Below are 18971 nucleotides of genomic sequence, written 5' to 3'. Positions count from 1 at the left end.
GTAACCAAACCAATATCTTTTAATAATTTATCTTTATTTCAATTGTGAAGTAAAGGAACTGATCTATCAGTACAAAAAATTTATTTAACAATATTTCTAAGGTTAAAAAAAGTTATAGTTATAGAAACAGGAAAATAGACAATCAAATGTGACTTTGTTCCTCAATACAAATTTTTTTCTTAACTATAATATCATTCATATATATATATATATTTGTGTTTCTTGGTTTTATTTGTTAACATTAAGGTTTTAAAAACAAAATGAAAGTCTTAGTGGCCATTTTTTCTCTGTGTTTAGCAATTATCTGCTAGGGCACATATGAGGAGAAAGTAGGAAAGAGTATTACTCTCAAGCCAAAATTAGGCAAGTCAGCCACAGATGAGTTCAAAATCTACAGTGTTTAAAGTAGACACCCGTGGACACCCATGGACATACATGGCCCCTTTCCAAATCTCCATCTATCCGTACAGAGAACCATTTTCTAGTTTTTCCCTCTTAAGAGTTTCTTGTCTAATACATGTGCTTGCTTCCCATTCCATCCCATTCCATTCAGACCTCTTCTCGTTCTGAGATGTAAAAGGTGCCACATCATGTAGTATAATAGTGAAGACACCATCCCACACGACCATGCTCACTTAACGGTAATATTGCACTTGATAGTAATGCAGAAATATTACCATGATGGGCACTTAATGGTAACACAGATGTGCTTGTAATTCTCAAAGCTCATGAATCTTTACGATTTTTTTTAAATCAATAAATCTCATCTTTACCAATTTGCATGAACATTTTTAAAAGCACCAGAGGGAATGTTTTCCAGACCTAGATGGTTTGTGGAGCATCTAGGTTTGAAAGATAAAGTCCTTCCTTTAGATATAGTTGATGAGAATAGCCAAGGTGGATCACACGCTTATTCCATCAGCCCATTTGTTAAATTTGTAGATAACAAAGTCATACATCACCCAGCTTTTCCCAGAGTATATAACACAGAAGAACACAAACCCTAAGGCATGTGAGTGGTGTTACATGAATAGGGGGTACTATGATTAAATGATGTTGGAAAATACAGAGTTAAAGAAGCCGAACAGATTTCTTTACTGTGGACAACTTTCAGAACTTTTAACATGCTGAGATGCATCATAAATCACGAAGAGGTAGATGATTCATGCAGTGTTTCCCAAACCTATTTTATTCCCAAACCTTTTATTCCAGAGCAAATCCTAGGACCAGGGTTCCACAAAACACACTTTGGGAATTGCTGTAATTCTCAAGTGTTCTACCAAAATATCATTGCTTGCTAGCATGTACAGCTACAAGTTAAAAGTACATTGTTCTAAAAACATCATGAACTTCCATTTTGCTTTATTTTTCCTCCATGCGTGGCAACTGAGAAGCATAAAGACATAAAGAGTAATAAATGTGCTCTCATTTTTTTTAGAAAGTGATATACAGAACTAGAACTAAGCAATGTACATGCTAATCTGAAAAATCAAACAAAGCATGAGTGAAATTTTCTACCATCTGGCATAAGAATATATCCCCTCAAAACCTAGATTATTCTGGAGTTTCCATACTAAAGTTATCCTGATACAAATCCCTAGCAGGTGTATTTCAGCCTAAGTTTCATAGTGCCGACCATCCTTTTCTTTTCCTGCCTTCTGCAGTGATTCCCAGTATACAGGCAAAACTGAGCTATGCCAGTTCTTAGTCTTGGCTGCAATCCTTGAAAGCCTTTGTCTGGTTGACTTGCAGTTAGTTATCTTTTAACATCAGGTAATTAGTTTTTTATTAAAACTCTGTTATAGGTTTAAAATTCTCTTGCTGTTCCCTATGATAGAACATTGTGATAGCTCTGATAGTGTTGGAAAGGTCCCTGGTCCCAATCATATCACAGCCCAGAGGTGCTCACATACCTACTGCTCCTGCCCATGGGCTGCTGGAAGCCAACCCAGAAGCCAGTGAATGGCACAGTTGTTTCAGAAACTTGCTACAAGCCCTGACTCACTACATACTTATTTCCAGCCATGTGTTCCCACTTGGTAAAGCAGATTTAGAAAATTGTATTTAGTTAAAATATTTATTTCATAATTCTTACCGGAGTAGAACTCAGAAAAGTTATAGCACTGTTCCAAATTTTATTCCATTTTAGCATTATCATAGACTTTTGCCATTTCAAGGAAGCTTAGAGATCATCTAGTCTGCCCCAGAGTTTCTGAGTCAGCTGGTCTGGGGTGGAGGCTGAGAATTTGCATTTCTTCAGTTCCCAGGTGAGGCTGAGGTGGCTCCTCCCAGGACCACCCTCTGAGAGCCACCCTGGAGGAAAGCACTTTCTTCCAGAAGCTGCTGGTTTCTGGAGCTGGCCTTCCACCCCATGCCCTGCAGAGATCTGAGGGAAGGGAGCAAATCTTGCTTTCGGAGGCACAGGAATGATTGATTGGTGAACGTCCATTTGTATCAGGGGTTTTTGTCAGGGAAGCCTAACTCTGTAACACACATCCCTAAAACTGTTGTGGCTTCACTGCCATCAGGGACCACATTTTGGCAATCATTGATCTAGTTCAGTCTTCTTATTTTACAGACAAGGACATGCAGGTCAGGCAGGGCGAGATGGCATGACCAGGGAGCTGCTGACTCAGGAAGAGGACCCAGGTGCCCAGACTTCCCGCGATTTCACATTCCCTCCTGCATTACTAGTTACCTGGTTTCTGCCCATCATTCCTCAATAGTCACCAGTATTGGCAAGAAATTTTTATAAACATTTTTCTCTTTGCTGATTGGGAAGTTTGGTTTCTACAGTCAGCGACTCCCTGCTCTCTTCTCCCTAAATGTGGAAAATGCCCACACAGCCTTGCTTCTGCTCTTGGTGAGATTAAGCTTTATGTTTTTAAACCTATGTTCAGTTTTATTAATGGGAACTTCCCAAACAATCTATATAACAACTTTTTATATGTTCTTGGCTCACGGCTCCTACAGGTAGTGGTTCTTACTGTTAGCTTAATGTTTTTAGAACAACCGGTAACCGATATATTTTGTAAGCAGAGAAGGATTTCTATTTAGCTCTGAGCATTCTAGTCATGTTGTTTTGCTTTCTCTTTCATGTGCTTATCTTTCCACTTCTACAGAGTCGTATTTTCTCTAATAACTTGGACGGATTCTTTTTCCTAATGGCATAGTTCTCTTTGGGCACTTATGCTGCAGCACATCTGGCACAGGTGTTCCAGCTGCTCCTGTGATGTTCAAAGTCAGTTCTTGAACCATCTGCCAAAAGTTCATCCATGCTCTTTACAATGATGGAACCCCCATGGGTGTTGATCCAGGGCTGCTTCACAGACACTCACTTTACACGGGTGTGCCATGACCAGAAATGGTACTTTCTTCTCCCGATAGCCTAAATGATATATCTGACACTGTGAATTTGAGAGAGTATACGTTGTTCTAAGGTTCAATGGCAGACCAACAACAAATGGGGTGATTTCACTGATCCTCTAAAAAAAAATAACATATGACCCAAATGTAGTATTGTTTTGTGGGAAGACTATCGTATCTTCTGACTAGCTCTCTCTCTTCTACAACAGCCGTGCAGTGAATAAATTTTATGAGGCAAGCAAAACATTATGCATAATATTAAAATTCAGTAACAGCTTAAACAAGGCTCTCCACTTGCCCATGGGTTGATAAAATGAAGATATTATGCATAACATTTGTTACAAACACATTTTAATAACCAATGTGGTTAGAGAGATGGAAGGAAGAGGAGGCATATGTTTTGTTCTTTATAAGTGATAAATAGAATTGGTTGGATTTATGAAAAGTTTCTTGAGTTTCAATGGTAAAAATAGAACCTGGAGAAAATATACATATTCAGGAGTAAAATAGCCCCAGAGTAAACAGAAGACATCCGTCTATCCTGGGAAGATTCTCAGGAACCACAGATCTTATAAACTAGTAGAGCTCTTCTAATTAATTTATAAAATTTAATTTATAAAATCATAGCTTAGTCTTTTTTTAGATAAATAAATAGATTTATTATAAGGAATTGGCTCACATAATTACGAAGGCTGAGAAGTTCCAAGATCTTCAGTTGGCAAGGTGGAGACGCAGGAGGGCCAATGATACAGTTCTAATCCAAGTCCAAAGGCCTGAGACCCAGGAGAGCCAGTGGTATTAGTTCCAGTCTGAATAGCTCAGTCTTAGCACACGGATCCAGCCATGGATACCATGGTGGTCCTTCAAAATCCGTGTTTGTAGTTTTTTGTGAGAGAGAACATTCTGTTTTTAAAGATGATGGCTTTGTTTTTATTATTCAAAGTCCGATTGTTAATTTTCAGCCGGTAGTTTAGATTTCCCTTTATATAAAATAAATGAAAGTATTTTATGACTTGATGACTAACAATTAGTGTTGTTTCCTGGGCTGCAAAGCTATTAAGGCTATCTCCGTAATGTTGCAAAAGGATATGAAAATTTAGGTATTTTCATAGCAACTGCTTGCAGGGCGATTGCTCAGGAAGCATTCTATACCTCATGAACTCACGCACACCATTCGCACGTGGGCTTCCTAATGATATTTTCCCAACTTCTTTCTCTGACTTCAAAACCCAGCTCAGAAGGTTCCTGCCTAGCTCCATCTCCTGCCGTAGCTGTGCCCTGACATTCGGAACACAGCAGGCTTTCTGATGTCCCCTAATCCTGTACTCGTTCTTTTTCCTGCTCAACTGACTGTCTTCTCCTAGCTGCTTAGTGGATCTGTGATTTATTCAAGATTGAGCTCCTATCAATTGAAGCTTCTCTGACACGCCTCCTCTTTCCCTCATGGAGCTAACTGGTTCCCAGTGTTTCCACAGTTCACTGAGCATACCCCTACCCTGGCTGTACCCACTGGCTGTTATCTGTCTATGCATCTGTCTCCCCGACACCCTGGAAGCTCTCTAGGGGGCAGACCACGACCAAACCTGACAAGTAGTCGATGCTCAGTGTTTGCTGAATGAATGAATGGTGAAGCAGACAGTGCTTCTGTGTGCAGTTACCCCCAGCTACCCCCTCCTCCTAGTTAAGAACAACCCTATCACTCTGCCCTCATTCCCGGCTGCCCCCTGTTCTCCTTTGCCTCCAGCCTGACCTCCCCCCAACCCAGTCCAACTCAGTCTCTAAAGTGATCATTCTAAAATTCAGATCTGGTCACCTCCTTCCACCCTTGCCTACAGAAAAAAGGACAAGCCCATGAACTGATGTACAAAGTCCTCCTTCCCTAAGTGCGCGCCTTCCCTCAACATCCGCTGCTTCCCTCCTTCTACTGCATGTGCCCTAAAATACCAGAAGTGCCCAACTCGTGCTCTACACACACAAAATCCTGCTTCTTGACTCCACATCTTTGACTGTCCTATTCCCGGTGGTTGAGAAGCCTTTTCCTCTCCGCTTCTCACCTCCCCCACAATCAACTCCTAACCATCCTTTAAGACCCAGGTCCAAAGCAGCCTTTCCCCTGTGGGAAATCTCCCATATTCCCCGCAGCCTGGCGAGGCTCCTGCGCCCTTTTCTGAACAGCACTGCCTATACAGGGTGACTGACTGAAAGTGCCCCAAGGCAAGAGGCTCTTGTCTACTCACCTCTGTGTCCCTGGGGCTGGCACAGAGCCTGCGCTGTGATTATTAGGAAGTATCTGATGAACAAAATTGTCCTGAAGCTCCATCAAGGCAGAAGCTGTGCCTCAGCTTTCTTCGAGTCCCCCATCCTTTCTTGTCTTTCTTCTGCACTCACTAATACCTATTTTCCCTTGTAGGGACTCAACAAGGGTTGGGAACTACCTGAAGTAAATTAGGGTTGGACGGGTAGAGTGTATTGTGCTCTTCCACAGCGAGAAACTAGAATAATACCAACTGCTGTTGCGTGACGACAATTTATCTCTAAAAAAAAGCTTTCATCACAGGAGTGCTTCCAATCACTTGTTTAAACTGGATGATAGAATAAAAAAAGAGTAATTTTGAAATATCAACAAATTCACCTAACGTGCCATGACAATAGGCAATTGGTAAGAGTAGCGCTACTGTATGTAAGTAGGAAAATAGCATGAAACTCAATAAAAAGATAGATTTTTCAGGTTATTAAATGGAGGACTAGACAGAAAAGGAAATGAGATGTGTAGGCTTGTTGTAATACAGTATTTGTCTACATAGAACTTGGATAAAATCTGATTTAGAGTTGGTGTGTTTCCGTAATGCTGACCTCTCTACTTCAAAATCAAATAAATGTATTGGGTTAAGTTAAAAGCTAGTTTTTCCCCCCAACTCTGGACTTGGCTATATTATCAGTAAACCTGAAAATAAAAAAGGAATGCATCCCTTTTGAGAGCTTTCTAATAGTTTGCCACCAAATCATAGTGTGTCAGCTAGACTTGTTTCATTTCCCTCCCTCAAATGTGCCCAAGCTCCCCCAGGGCAGATCTCTTCAATTATCCTGCATAACTTGGACCCAGACCCCCGCAGGATCTACCTATCTCTCCAGTGTACTTCTAGAACACTCTCTAGAATGTCCATGTGTGCTCCTGGAGAGTCCCCTCTGCCCACCTGCAGTGATATCCAGACTGTGAAGCCATCTGAGTAGAGTCTCATTTTTGACTCTGTATCCAATGACCGCCAGGAGCTACTAAATGCCCAAGTGGCCCAACACCCCCTGAAACCCCACACCAGTGAGGCTACACAAAAGAAGAGAATGCCCCTCCTTAACTGATGTCACAGCAGTGCTTGTGCCCAGGAGCACATATAGTCCATCCTTATCTGGGGAAAGCAGTGCCTCAGAGCCACCATTGTAAATCTCAAGCACCCCAGCCCCAGAGATCTCTCAGCAGTGGTCAAGGAGATTTTCTGTAGGTTGGCAAAAACTTGGATGGTCAGGATCTAGCACACTGCCACCTCTGTAGGGAAGTGGGGGCAGACAGCAAGTAGCAAACCATGGCTCAATACTGAAATTCACAAAGCTAGTTTCTAGCTATTACAAGGGTTTTATAACACAATAATAATCATGAGACCAAGGGGAAGAGCCCAGTTGGTTAAAACACACATCAAGTAAGTTGTTGAGATGAATATGGCCACCCTTTCAATATTTGTCTACTGGTATTTTCTTGACATTTTATAAGGAGACTTGAGGGTAAAAAGTAGAAGTACTGATTTAGTTAGAAGAGTCCCAAAGAACCAAGAGACATGTTTTTCACACACACAGGAAAAGTCAAAGCCCTAATGTATGTAAATAAACACAAAAGCTGCATTTGCCCTGCTGTTTCTAGGCAGCCACTGCTGAGTCATTTCAAACCTTAAATGAGGAATGAATAGTGATGAATGCATTTATGAATATCCTCATTTAAAAACAAATGGCACCACAGTTCCAGAGTTCTAAATTGAAAAGTTAGTAGCAAAAAAAAAAAGAGCTGCTCCCAAATCCATACTCTATAAAATCCACGTAGCTCATGAGGAGAATGATAGAACTATAGATCATGGGCAATTATGCTCCAAAGAAAGGTTTTGAGCCTGCTGCATTCATAAGCCCTCTTGGAATAAAGACATAAACATAGAAATATAAGACAGTCGCTAAATTGCCTCATCATGTTACCATATTTTTGTAAACGAGATTTGTAATAATAGAATCATGTAATCTGCACATTTGCCATGAAAAATATTATGACTACTAATGTTCAGATTTAAGAAACCTGAATTCTTTCCAGGATGCAAAATATGAGTCTTTCAGAAAAAGAGAATATGGGTGGTGACTTGGAGAAAAACCCTCCTTCATCATGTAATGATATCATCTCTGGTGACATCTATATGATATCATACATATGACATCATCTAAGGGTGCTCCTTGGGGAGACTTGGTCAAAGTATTTTTTCTCATCACAATTTAATGTCCACAGACAACAAGGAGACACCCAAAGCATATAGATTTGGAAGTACGGATTTATCTCATTACAAGATGAGTACCCGATATCCATATTGATGTGTGGTCATAGAAATATTAATAAATTGTTGCAAATCCTAAGGGAAAATTTTTTGCAAATGCTTTTCCTGCATGCCCTCACTATCAAATCAGCAACTGTGGGATAGACTCATTCACAATATTTTGACATGAGGCAGGAATCAAACTCCAAAATGGGTGTTCTTATGAGACCCCAACAAATGTAAACTAAAAATGAGGAAAATGTACTGTAAAGAAGGTAATGTCTTCTCTTGCTCACCTGTCACCTACTGATTCTGGCTTCAGAATCTAAACACTACTTTCTCTATAAATGAGCCAGTCCCATCCTATAGGAGAGGCCCAAGACAAGTGGATGAAGCTGTGTTTTAAATACTTTTTTCCTGATGCCCTCCACTCTAAAATACTTTTAAACAGCTTTCAAGCTGTCCTTTAAAAAAACAGTAAAATAAAATTGCTATAAAAATCAAGAATAGTTACCTCTGTTCACATTATTTCCAGAGTAAGAAGATACTCATGGAAGCGAGTTCTAATTCTGATAAATTGATTAGTTCAAAATCCTCTTGCACAGTATGAACTGTGAGAATATTAGTGAGATTTATTAAGAACATGAAATATGCTAGGTATTGTTCTAAAACTTTATATGTGTTATCTCACTTAATTCTCTTCCTAACCCTGTGAGTAGTAGTATTTTTACACCTGTTTTATCCATGAGAAAATGAGGCATGGTTTACTTAAAGTCACAAACCAAGGCAGTCTGGTGTCAAAGCCGATGCCCTCAACAGCATTCACAGATGGGTGGGGGGAATGTGAGGTTTGGAGCCCTTCCTCATTGGTACAAAAGTATTTTTAAAAGATTATTCTGATATTTTATTCTCTAAAATTCTAGAAGGGAGAAAACTGTCTTAAGAAATCAGTGCTATTAGTGGGTTTTTGACCCTGAAACTGTAACCTGATGCATTCAAGGCCCAGAATCCATTTGGATGTAGCATAAAAACTCTAGCCCTCTGCAAATCCTTACTTTGAAAGCTTCCCCTTTTATAAACAAGCATGCACCAGAATCCAGTGTGCCTCTTGAGCTGGACTGTTGGAAGCATGACTGTGTAATACAATCAGACTTCATTTGGGCCATCCTTTGCTGGTTAGGTACATTGGCAATGAAAGATGTGAAGGCATAAACTTGGCAGCAGCTTCAAAATATCCAGATGGTCCTGGAACGTTAACATGCTCATTATGTGCATTTATTGTGACTGGTCTCCCCGCTGTCCAAATCTAACCCAGAGTTTCCAATCAAGATGAAGTATTGATAAGAACACTGCTAACATGACATGACTGGGGACGATACAGGGAGACGTGACCCGAGGTGATGAGGAGAACACGTATGGTTTCCCCGTCACCCCTCCCCCTCCCTGCCACGTATCTTAATGCAGATTACATCCCTGCCTTGGCAGTCACAGACAGAAAAGCCAGAAGATATTTATGAAGCTGCATCCATCAACACTAGCAATGGTCCGCCTGAAATGCTGTCGGCTTACAGACTGGCTCAAACCTACTGTCTGTGCGCACCACACTCCGTGACTGACGTCCTAGCTCTAGTTCTACAGGGGCAGCGGGGTGTCTCCCCAGAGCCCAGACACCTTTCACAAAGACCCACTGGGGTGCCAGGTAGGAAGTAAGAGAGTCATGGAGTTGGCATTTGCTTCGTTAAGAGGGAAAGACAGCAAAAAGAGGAACAAGTTGGATTTCGAACTAGGACCAGGATACAGAGGAAATAAACATTTAAAATAAACCAGACTTGTACATTTGTGCTTGCTGAAGCAACCTTCCAAAGCAGTTGAAGTGTACCCATTTCTGGCCCTAAAACACAAAGGCTCAGAAGCTCAATTTTAAGTAAATACTTTGTTTTATATGCAGAACGATCATTTACCCTTTATGTAATACCTGGATTTACAGCAAATACATGGGACTATAACTGAACAATACACTAGTGTCCTAAATGTAAGGAATTCTCAATGCGTGTTATTGTACTGTATCCAGAGAGTAATTCCACAATTTCCTATGTGAATTTTTGATTGACTTAGATATTAGAGAAATGTCTTATAATTATTAAAAATATTTTTTCTTCATTAAATAGGAAGAGCTGCCTATCTTCTTCAGGGAGCGTTCTGCATGTACCGATTTAAGTTTTTCACCCAAAATTCACAGATGAAATTGCATATTCAACATTAAGACCAAACTTCACATAATTTAATCTTCCTTTGAAAATTAAGAAGCTTATATTGGAGATCTCCCTGAAACTCAGGAGTTTCATTATGATTTCAACGTGCACTACATAAAAGAAATGTGAACATGGCAGCTGACAGATGGCCTAAGAACGGTGGACCAATGGGCAGTGTCTGTACTGGCAGTTTTGCAAAAGTGTTCCCTAAGAGCTCTTCTTACTTCAGGGGTTAAAAAAGAAAAAACCACAATATGAACTCTTCTCACTTTAGGTAGTCAAGCTAAAAACAAGGAAAGAGTGTTCTCTGGACACATACCATTACTCAACCTCACATACACTATAAAAACAGAAAACCAAGATCAAAACCAACCTGAATTTTAAATCCCATGGTGGTAATCTGGGATAAGACAGGGTTTCTCTTTAGGCTGATGATGAGAATTTTTTTTCTCCTTAAAAAGAAAATCACTATTGTCTTTTAGGAGAGAGATAAAGGCAAAAGACATAAAGTAATAAACTTAAAATGGACTTTCATTTCTTAAAAAAATGCGCTAGGTCAGCAGAATTACTGTAGAACTAGTTACATGGAATTTGGTTATAAATGAATAAAGAAACCAGTAAGATACGGATATCACATTAATGGAAAAAGAATTATTAAATTTCTGTCCTTTTTGATGTTTCCTCTGATAATTAGTATTTTCTTCTTCATCAGATGATATAAACTCTAGGCAAATTTCCAAAGGAATTGAGTAATAAAATATATTTTGAGGGAAAGAAAGAAAGAGAGAAAAAGGAAAGGAAGGAAGAGAGAATGAGACAGAATGAAAAGAGTAAAGAAGAAAGTAAAAGAGGTATATCTGGAAGAGCTTCCAGGATTTGAATTAAGTATGGCATTAATTTTTTTCCACCAAGTCTTAGTCTTGGCAGGTTTCTGCTAAAACGCAGGAATTTCATGGATGTGGGAACTGGTGATGGAAAATGAATTATTATACACCACAATTGTTGTACTTGAGAGAAGCTATATGGGGGAAAAAATAACACCCTAGAATAAATACAAATGAAATTCATGTATCAAAACCAATACTGTGAAAATAGTTTAACTGTTTCTTGAATTTATATCTAGTCATTAACCTAAATGCAGATTTTAGTTCAAGCCACACTTCTGCCTCATGGTCAGAAGGCCTGAAAACCTGTGGCGTGGAAAATTGGCAGGAAGAAGAATATTGAATTGGTCTCCATGAAAAAACAGATTTTGGCAGCCATAACCTCCTCCCCAAGCAGGGCTCTCTCCCCCTCTTTCTTTCTCCCTCTCTGCTTCGCTCTTGTGCCAGGAAAAAGGCCAAGGGGAGGCCATATAGTAGCTAAAACAGTAAGCAGATGTCAACTTGACCATTTATCAAAGGACCTTTCTCATTGGCCTTGAATCCCATGATGAGGATGAACGCCCAAAATATCCCAACCTTAGATTTACCCCCTGAGAGCATAAAGGCTGTAGATTTCCATTTCTACCAGCTCTGATTTCCTTCTTCCCTCAAAGAAGGAAGTGGGGTGGGACACCTACCTCACCAAATGACCCTAAAAGAAAGTGCAATTCACAAATGGAAATTATAAATTCATTGATAGGAATTCTGAAATCTATTCCTCTCTTCCCCCTACCCTAACCGTGTTTTACTCCCCTGTTTGCCTGGTTATCTCAAGGAAAGTAGAGAGTTCCTCAGAGTTTTATTTAGTCTAGAGAACAAAATCCAGGAACTTCTCCAAAATCATTCCTCTACCTGGGAAGATCCTAATAGCCCACCTCAGCCCTTGAGTTCAGGCTCATTCCCTCCCGGGGTAGCCCTAAACCCAGGCTCCATGAAGCAGCCCAGTGTTGGTGGAGAACATTTTCCTTCCAGCTGCATTTCCATCCTCCCCCAAACCCCAGAGCTTCTGCTGGAATGTTCACCAGCCCCTCTAATGGGTTCCAGGCCCTTTGCATGAGCGAACTGAGGCGAGAACTACCTCCCCTGAGTCAATGTTGTGTCCGTGTGCTGTGCCTGTGCCTCTTGGTGGTTTTCACAGTGATCTTTTCTCTCTTTGCAGCTGGTTAATAATCCACTAGCAAGTCAGGCTGCAGCGGCTGCAGCAGCCATGAGCTCCATAGCAAGCTCACAGGCCTTTGGCAATGCCCTCTCCAGTCTTCAGGGGGTCACAGGTCAACTAGTTACTAATGCACAAGGACAGGTGAGTGGGAGATGGGAATAAGAGTGAATTTTTATGGCAGATTGAACTCGGAAAGGAAATGAATTTCTTTTGCATGACAGTGATATGTAACCGCATCTATTCGAGGCAAATAAATAATGTTTACTAGCAATGTCAAGAATAGGAGAAGGGTTGGGAGGTGTTTCTATATTTTAGAAGCAAGATTTTTTTTTCCTTCCTCTAGAATGTCAAACTTTTATTTTGTTTATATTTCTATAGATGACTCATGTTATGACCTTAATTAAAGAGGTTACCTTTCATTACCAGGGCATTCTTTTTAAAGAAAAAAAAGTTAAATTTTAAAAATAAAATTTCAGTTTTGCTTTTTATTTTTCACTTTTTTTAAACTTGGATCATGGGGGAAACTGGTCTGTTTCCTTCCTTAATTGCTGTAAGATTTCTAAATTAGTCTTACTAAAGCCAATTTCTGAATGTACGGGAAGGTGACAAAGAAGTCTTATAAAAGCAACAAAGAAAAAAGGGTGAATTAGAATGAAGCCAATTGCAAGTCGGCCCCAGGGCCCCACCCCTCGCTGACTGTCACGGAAGGTAGGCGGTCTCTTGCATGCTTGTAAATTTACTTCAGTTTGTCAGGGCCAGTAAACCTTCTTTATGTCATGAGAGCGGGTCCGTCCCCTTACACTGCCAATGTGCCCACATCATGGTCACCAAGATACTAACAGAGCTTCAGACAACCCAATAACCCAAAAGCTGCATCAAAGCAAGTAAGAGATGAAACTGACGCTGTCAGGGGTATCCTCCCTTGGAAGCCCTGACCCAGAGCCCAGCCTCAGTGGTGAGACCACTTCATTCTCCAATGCGGCTGTTTATGATCATGAAACATAAGGGAGTAGGACCCGGCATTCTCACAAGGATTTTTCCTCTTGGAGTTATTTATTTAGTAGCAGTGTGTTTACCTACTCCAGGCTGGGCCTGCTCTGTGCAGAACAGTAATTGTGATGCCTTGAACCCTGTTTTTACTTTACATAAAGAGTAAACAAAGATGCATTATAAGCTAAACCGTCTCCGTCTACGTCCCAGGGAAAAAAAGCTGACCTTGTTTTATTTCCTGGGCGGGTGCAGGATTGTCCCGTCAGAACCCCGAGGGCTGAACGATGGAGCTTGTCAAAGAGAGGCCCCGTGTAATGAATCATCTTATCACAGGTGCACACCACACATATTAAAGGAGGGCTGTATGAACACCGTGCCCTCTACAGTAACCTTTCAATGTCTGCTTTAACCCTTGTTCCAATCCCTTTTCATCAAAGGATCATTTTATGCAGCCGGCTCTAAATGGAGGCTCTCAAAAGCCTATTAAGATTCCTGGGGGGCTGGGGTATTGGTGTGAAGGAAAAGTTGGTTTTAATATCTATAACTCATATTCACATCAAGTTGGTCCCAGAAGCTGCTTCCTAGACCTGTGCCCAGATATAGAACACCCTGCTTCACCATTGCCAGGCGAGTGGCCCTTGAGATGTAAATTTCAAGAGTTCAAGATAGAAACCATATCCACAATGGGATTTTTCTGTTCCAATATCCAAGTAAAATTCACTACTATGCCCAACCACTGGAATATTTGTGATGAAAAAAAAGGGCTGTATTATTTAGAAGAAATTATTAGGAGTTTATTCTTTGGATGATTTGATGGCTGATTGTTTTTCCAGTTACAAATTCTCAGGGGCTAGAGTTACAACCTTTGCTTTGTTTGGCTTTTGCCAGCCCCCAATCCCAGGGCTAGCTCTCCCAGCCTGTAAGTAGCCACAAGAAAATGATCTTCAAAGTAGAAGATTGACTGATACTGTGCATACATTGAATAAGAGTTGACTTTACTTAAAAATTTTTTGTTTTAGAAACTGTGTTATAAAAAAAAAAAAAGAAACTGTGTTATGACAGTTTATTGGTTATGGCACACAGATCTCCTAAGGTGAAAAAAAAATTACATTGACAGAGAAATCAAGAATGCCCATTCATGAAATCTTGTCTGAGTTTTAACACACATGCCCAGTGATGTCACATCCTCCCCCTAGTGTAGAAAGAGTCCTAGAGTCAAAATACTCACATTTCCAGTAGATAAATTGTCCACAGCCATGTAGCTCTATGATTTTTTTTTAGTCTTTGGAATATAAACACAGTCATCATCCCAGAAAAAGGTACGTGTCCTTCATTTGTTGGCACAGAGATACTTGTTTGGGCCTTATGAAATGGTGTTGATACTCCCTATGGTCAAATTACACCAAGAAAAGACAGGCAAAAATTATTTTTTGTTTTTGTGTGTGTATGTGTGTATTTCTTTGGCTTGTGTTAGTGTGGTACAGAAGGTAAGAATACATTGGAATCAGGTTAATACAATTAGCCTTGCTCAAAATATCACATAAAGCAGCATTACTATACCCAACCCATTTTAAATTCCTTAAAAATCTCCATAGAGCTTTCCCACAAAAGGTACAAAGAAAAAACTCTCAATATGTTTAGAGATTCTTTCATTTGAGTTCTTGACATCAACTGTTTTTTACATTTGAAAGTTCACACAGGGATAATAACATTAAAATCTCAACCTAAGTTTAAAAAGCGTGTTTTACTCCACTGATAGATTGATGAGGTTAGGTCTGCTGAGATGGCCTCAAGTGGGGGCATTCTATCATCAGAAATGGCCTGATCCTCACTCCCCATCTGCTAAGACTCTTGGCTATCTAGAAACAAAAGGTGGGATTGCCCAGTAGTTAAGAGCCCCAGCCTTGAATTCAGGCCTACCTGGGATTGGATTTAGGCTTCACCTCTTTCTGGTTTTACAACCTTGGGGCAATGACTTAATCTACCTAAGCCACAGCCTTGTCTTTAATGTTCAAATGGAACCTATGCGAGGGGGCTCCAAGACAAATTATGGCCGCAGAGCCTGTGGTACCCGCAGTGTGTGCCAGTGGGTCCTAGGTATGCCTCCTTGGCTGGGCAGATGCCCACTCCACGTGGGAAACATGCCAGAATCTTCCTTCAGGCTCCTGGCCTTCAGCTCTCAACAGAAAAAATCCCACCTCCTGAGACTTGCACTTTTGCTTCCCTGACTTGGAATCTTTGTTTTCATTAACTGGATCTAAGTAAATTTAAAGAGATGGGAAATCTCTATATATTGAAGGACATCTTTTCTTGCATCTTTTTTTTCCCAACCAGTATTTATGAGCAAATATGGAGGAAAAACTTCAGTCATTTTTATACCTTTCTAACCCTGCCTATTCATGTGCCATTAATTGAAAAGACAGGCACTATTCAATAGAGCTATTCATTTTTATCAGAAATACTACAATTGTAAAGTCACAAAGCATATATCTTACCCAGGGATATTAAAGTGTTTTAAAATTATATCATACCCAACTTTCTCTCTGAGATGAGAAGGTAGCAAGTGTCCTCCTGTCATTAGTAGTCATGAAATTAATAATGGCTATGGTGTTTCTGAGAAGAACATCCTAGTTCTCTCTACTTCCTGGGTCTGGAACTTGTACAAGCGTGGAAGGTAGGCAATGGCGTGAGCACTGGCTACGAACTTTTGTAAACTCCAGGTCACCCAATAACTAGCCCTGTGACCTTGAGCAAATTACTTGAGCTCTCTAATCCTCAGTTATGCCAACTGTAAAATAAGGATAATAAAATCTAAGCCCCTAGGTTGTAAAGATTAAATGAGATGATGTGTGAGAAAAGCCCACCACAGTGCCTTAGTACACAGTTAAAGATCGATTAAGTGGTTGCCATAATTATCATCATCATCATCATCATTGTTCAGAGTTTTGTCTAGCATTTTCTGGAAACCTATATTTGGTTTGGGTATGCAACAAGAGGCAGTACAATGTACACACAAAGAGAAAGGGTTCTAGAGCCAGACTGCCATTCACCAACTGTGAGACCTTGGGCGATTTCCTTATCTTCTCTGTGCCTCAATTTCTTCATCTGAAAAATGGGGATAATATGGCACCAAGCTCCTAGAATTAAAGTGCTTAGAATGGGGTCAGGCACACAGTCATCACTCAACAATGCTATCACTCAATAAATGCTACCTGTTAATCAAAGTGGTGTTTTCACTTCATAACTATGCACACAAACCCATGCTAAAGTCTGTGTATGTATGAGGAATTTGAGAATGTGAGAATCAGTAGTAGGACATTAAGTTATTTTAGGAAAATCTCATCCTTAACCTGGGGTGGGGAGAATATAAGAGTGTATATACGTGCTCCTAACACTCGTTCAGTGAGTATGCTCAGGGTTTGGCAAGTAGATTTACCACCGATCTGTTTAGCTGCAGAATTGGCTTCCCTTGTGCCCCTGGCAATATCTCCTTATTGGTGTTATTGCAGAAAAGTAAGGGCAAATGAAATTTTATTTTATCCTGGGGCTAAGAAAGCATTTTACATTTTAACTGAAGTTCAGAATGTTTCCTGATGAAATTAATTTCCGGCCACTGTGAAATTTTCTTAAATGGCAGCAAGTAAAGTCAAAGACACTCCGTTTGGTCTTTAAAAAGCCAGTTGGCGGCATGGAAATCAACAAAACAACATTGCATTTTTTAGTGTATAAGAAGAAGAAAAAAGTAAGGAGACTTACCCATTCGGGTTACTCAAGAACGCAAGTACCATCATATGATGCTGAGCAGAGCTGGTTCAGTGAGATGAAAGGATTAACAGTAGCAGTGTAGGATAGGAGATGCCTCCTAAAATGATCACAAGACTGTGATAAAAAGACAATCTACTGATTCTAACAGTAGCCTGTACATTGTGATTTAGAGGATACACCACTGGTTGTACAAAACCACTGATTGTGACTCGCCTCTATTCAGCAGCTCTGGGCTGGATGGAGAGGCAGAGACACCACCAGCACCCCATATGTGCACATCAACTGGAAGACCATTCCAATATCATCACTTTCAAATGTGATTAAAAATACATACCTAAGAATTGAAGAAACATGATGCTCAATGGGGATATTACTCTGAATTGTAATAATAAGCTTAATAACTTCTCCCAAGGGCAATGGAGTACTTAAGAGCATGGGTTTCAGCTGGAACACAAACGTCATTTATTATTAGCCCGTCTAGCCATGGATAAGTTATATAATTTTCTGGGCCTCTGTTTCCTCATCGGTAAAATGAGAATGATAAGACTTCTCACATATATTTGTTGTGGAGTTAAATGTGATAGTATTAATAGCAGGAAAAGTGCTTAGCACAGTGCCTGATATAGGTCTTAAGCATTTGATAAATTATAGCTATTCTTTTTAGGCTGAAGAACCAGCAATCGACCCCGAACTTTGGTTGCTAAAGTAATTTAGCACATAATTTAAATAGAAGGATGAGTATCTTTTAGAGCAAATCACTACAAAATGAAAGAAGATAAAGTTATACTAAATGCAAATCTCAGCCAAAGAATTGAAATATAATGAATTTATTCAATAAGCATCTATTGAGCCCCTCTGTTGGTTTTATTAGGTCTGCTTAGAAGAACTAACAAAGCCATAGCTGCACACATTTATAAAACTATTTTCAAACCCCACGGAAAAGAAACAGTGTGTAATTCTGCCCATGGAACTAAAGAAATGAGGTGCATTAGACATAACCAGCCAAGGCCAGTTGATCAAGAATTTAGGAGGTTTTACATATATTCTTTTATTTCATTTAAAGAATGAAACACATTAAATGTACAGAAAATAACTTTTTACAAAAAAAACACAAAGCTACCCTTGTTTAGCTACCTAGATATTGACATTTTTTTCCCTATTAGCTTCAATTCTCTTGCTTATTTTTAAAAGAAACAAAACATTACAGACACAACTGAGGCCTTAAACCCCTCTTCTCCCATTCCCAAGGTGATTAGTAGGATAAAGCTGGCGATTCCTTTCCATGCAAACGCTGCATTTTTACCACAAAATATTGATTGAAAAAGCAAGATACAAAATGATATGTACAGAACGATGCCATATTTAAATACAAAAAAGCAGTAGAATATATTGTTTAGACATTTTGCATAAATAAGAATCAAACATATTTTGTTGAAAATCCAGAGTTGGTATCTGTAAATTCAGAGTTGGTGTCTTTACGTTTTCTCACAAATATTATGAACAGAGCAGTCTATTTATATCATACGCTTGACTAATGGTTTGGGCTATGTTTTATAAACCAAAAATCAAAACAGTCTAACAAAAGATTTTATTTTCTCATTTGCAATGTCATTATAGGAAGTTTTTTTTAAAAAAGGTGTAAAAATTAAATCACATTGAGCGAACTATATATCAAGTAGTATTTTTTTTTTTTTTGCGAGAATAACGTTTTTTAAATCAGCTCTTTCTAGAGTCTGGGAAATATATGTTCATGGGATTAGTAACATTATAAGAATTTTACCCTGGCTTCATCTGAGTTATAAAGATAAAACAATAAACAACCTCAATCTTTCTACTAACATATCAAATTTCCCCTTTGAGCCCAGTTGAGAGTTTTATTTCCTCATTTCAGGAGAGGCAATTGCGTTAATGCAGTGTCTCCCAAAGCGTGCGCCTCGGAAAAAAAAAAAAAAAACCG

At 39.6% G+C, this 18971-nt stretch overlaps 1 protein-coding gene across 2 annotated transcripts in view; it reads left to right on the top strand.

Annotated features, from left to right (window-relative positions):
- POU6F2 (POU class 6 homeobox 2) overlaps nucleotides 1-18971 on the top strand; it is a 362706-nt gene that overhangs the window by 299463 nt on the left and 44272 nt on the right. For both annotated transcript variants that reach the window (XM_012654534.1, XM_012654533.1), the window contains exon 5: nucleotides 12260-12400. In XM_012654534.1, the coding sequence (XP_012509988.1) occupies nucleotides 12260-12400 (141 nt within the window). The remainder of the gene's footprint in view (nucleotides 1-12259; nucleotides 12401-18971) is intronic.

Source organism: Propithecus coquereli, unplaced genomic scaffold, assembly GCF_000956105.1.
Source record: "Propithecus coquereli isolate 6110/MARCELLA unplaced genomic scaffold, Pcoq_1.0 Scaffold441, whole genome shotgun sequence".
Classification (NCBI taxonomy): domain Eukaryota; kingdom Metazoa; phylum Chordata; class Mammalia; order Primates; family Indriidae; genus Propithecus; species Propithecus coquereli.
The sequence above is the reverse complement of the archived record's forward strand: the minus strand, read 5'-3'. Positions and strand labels throughout refer to the sequence as shown.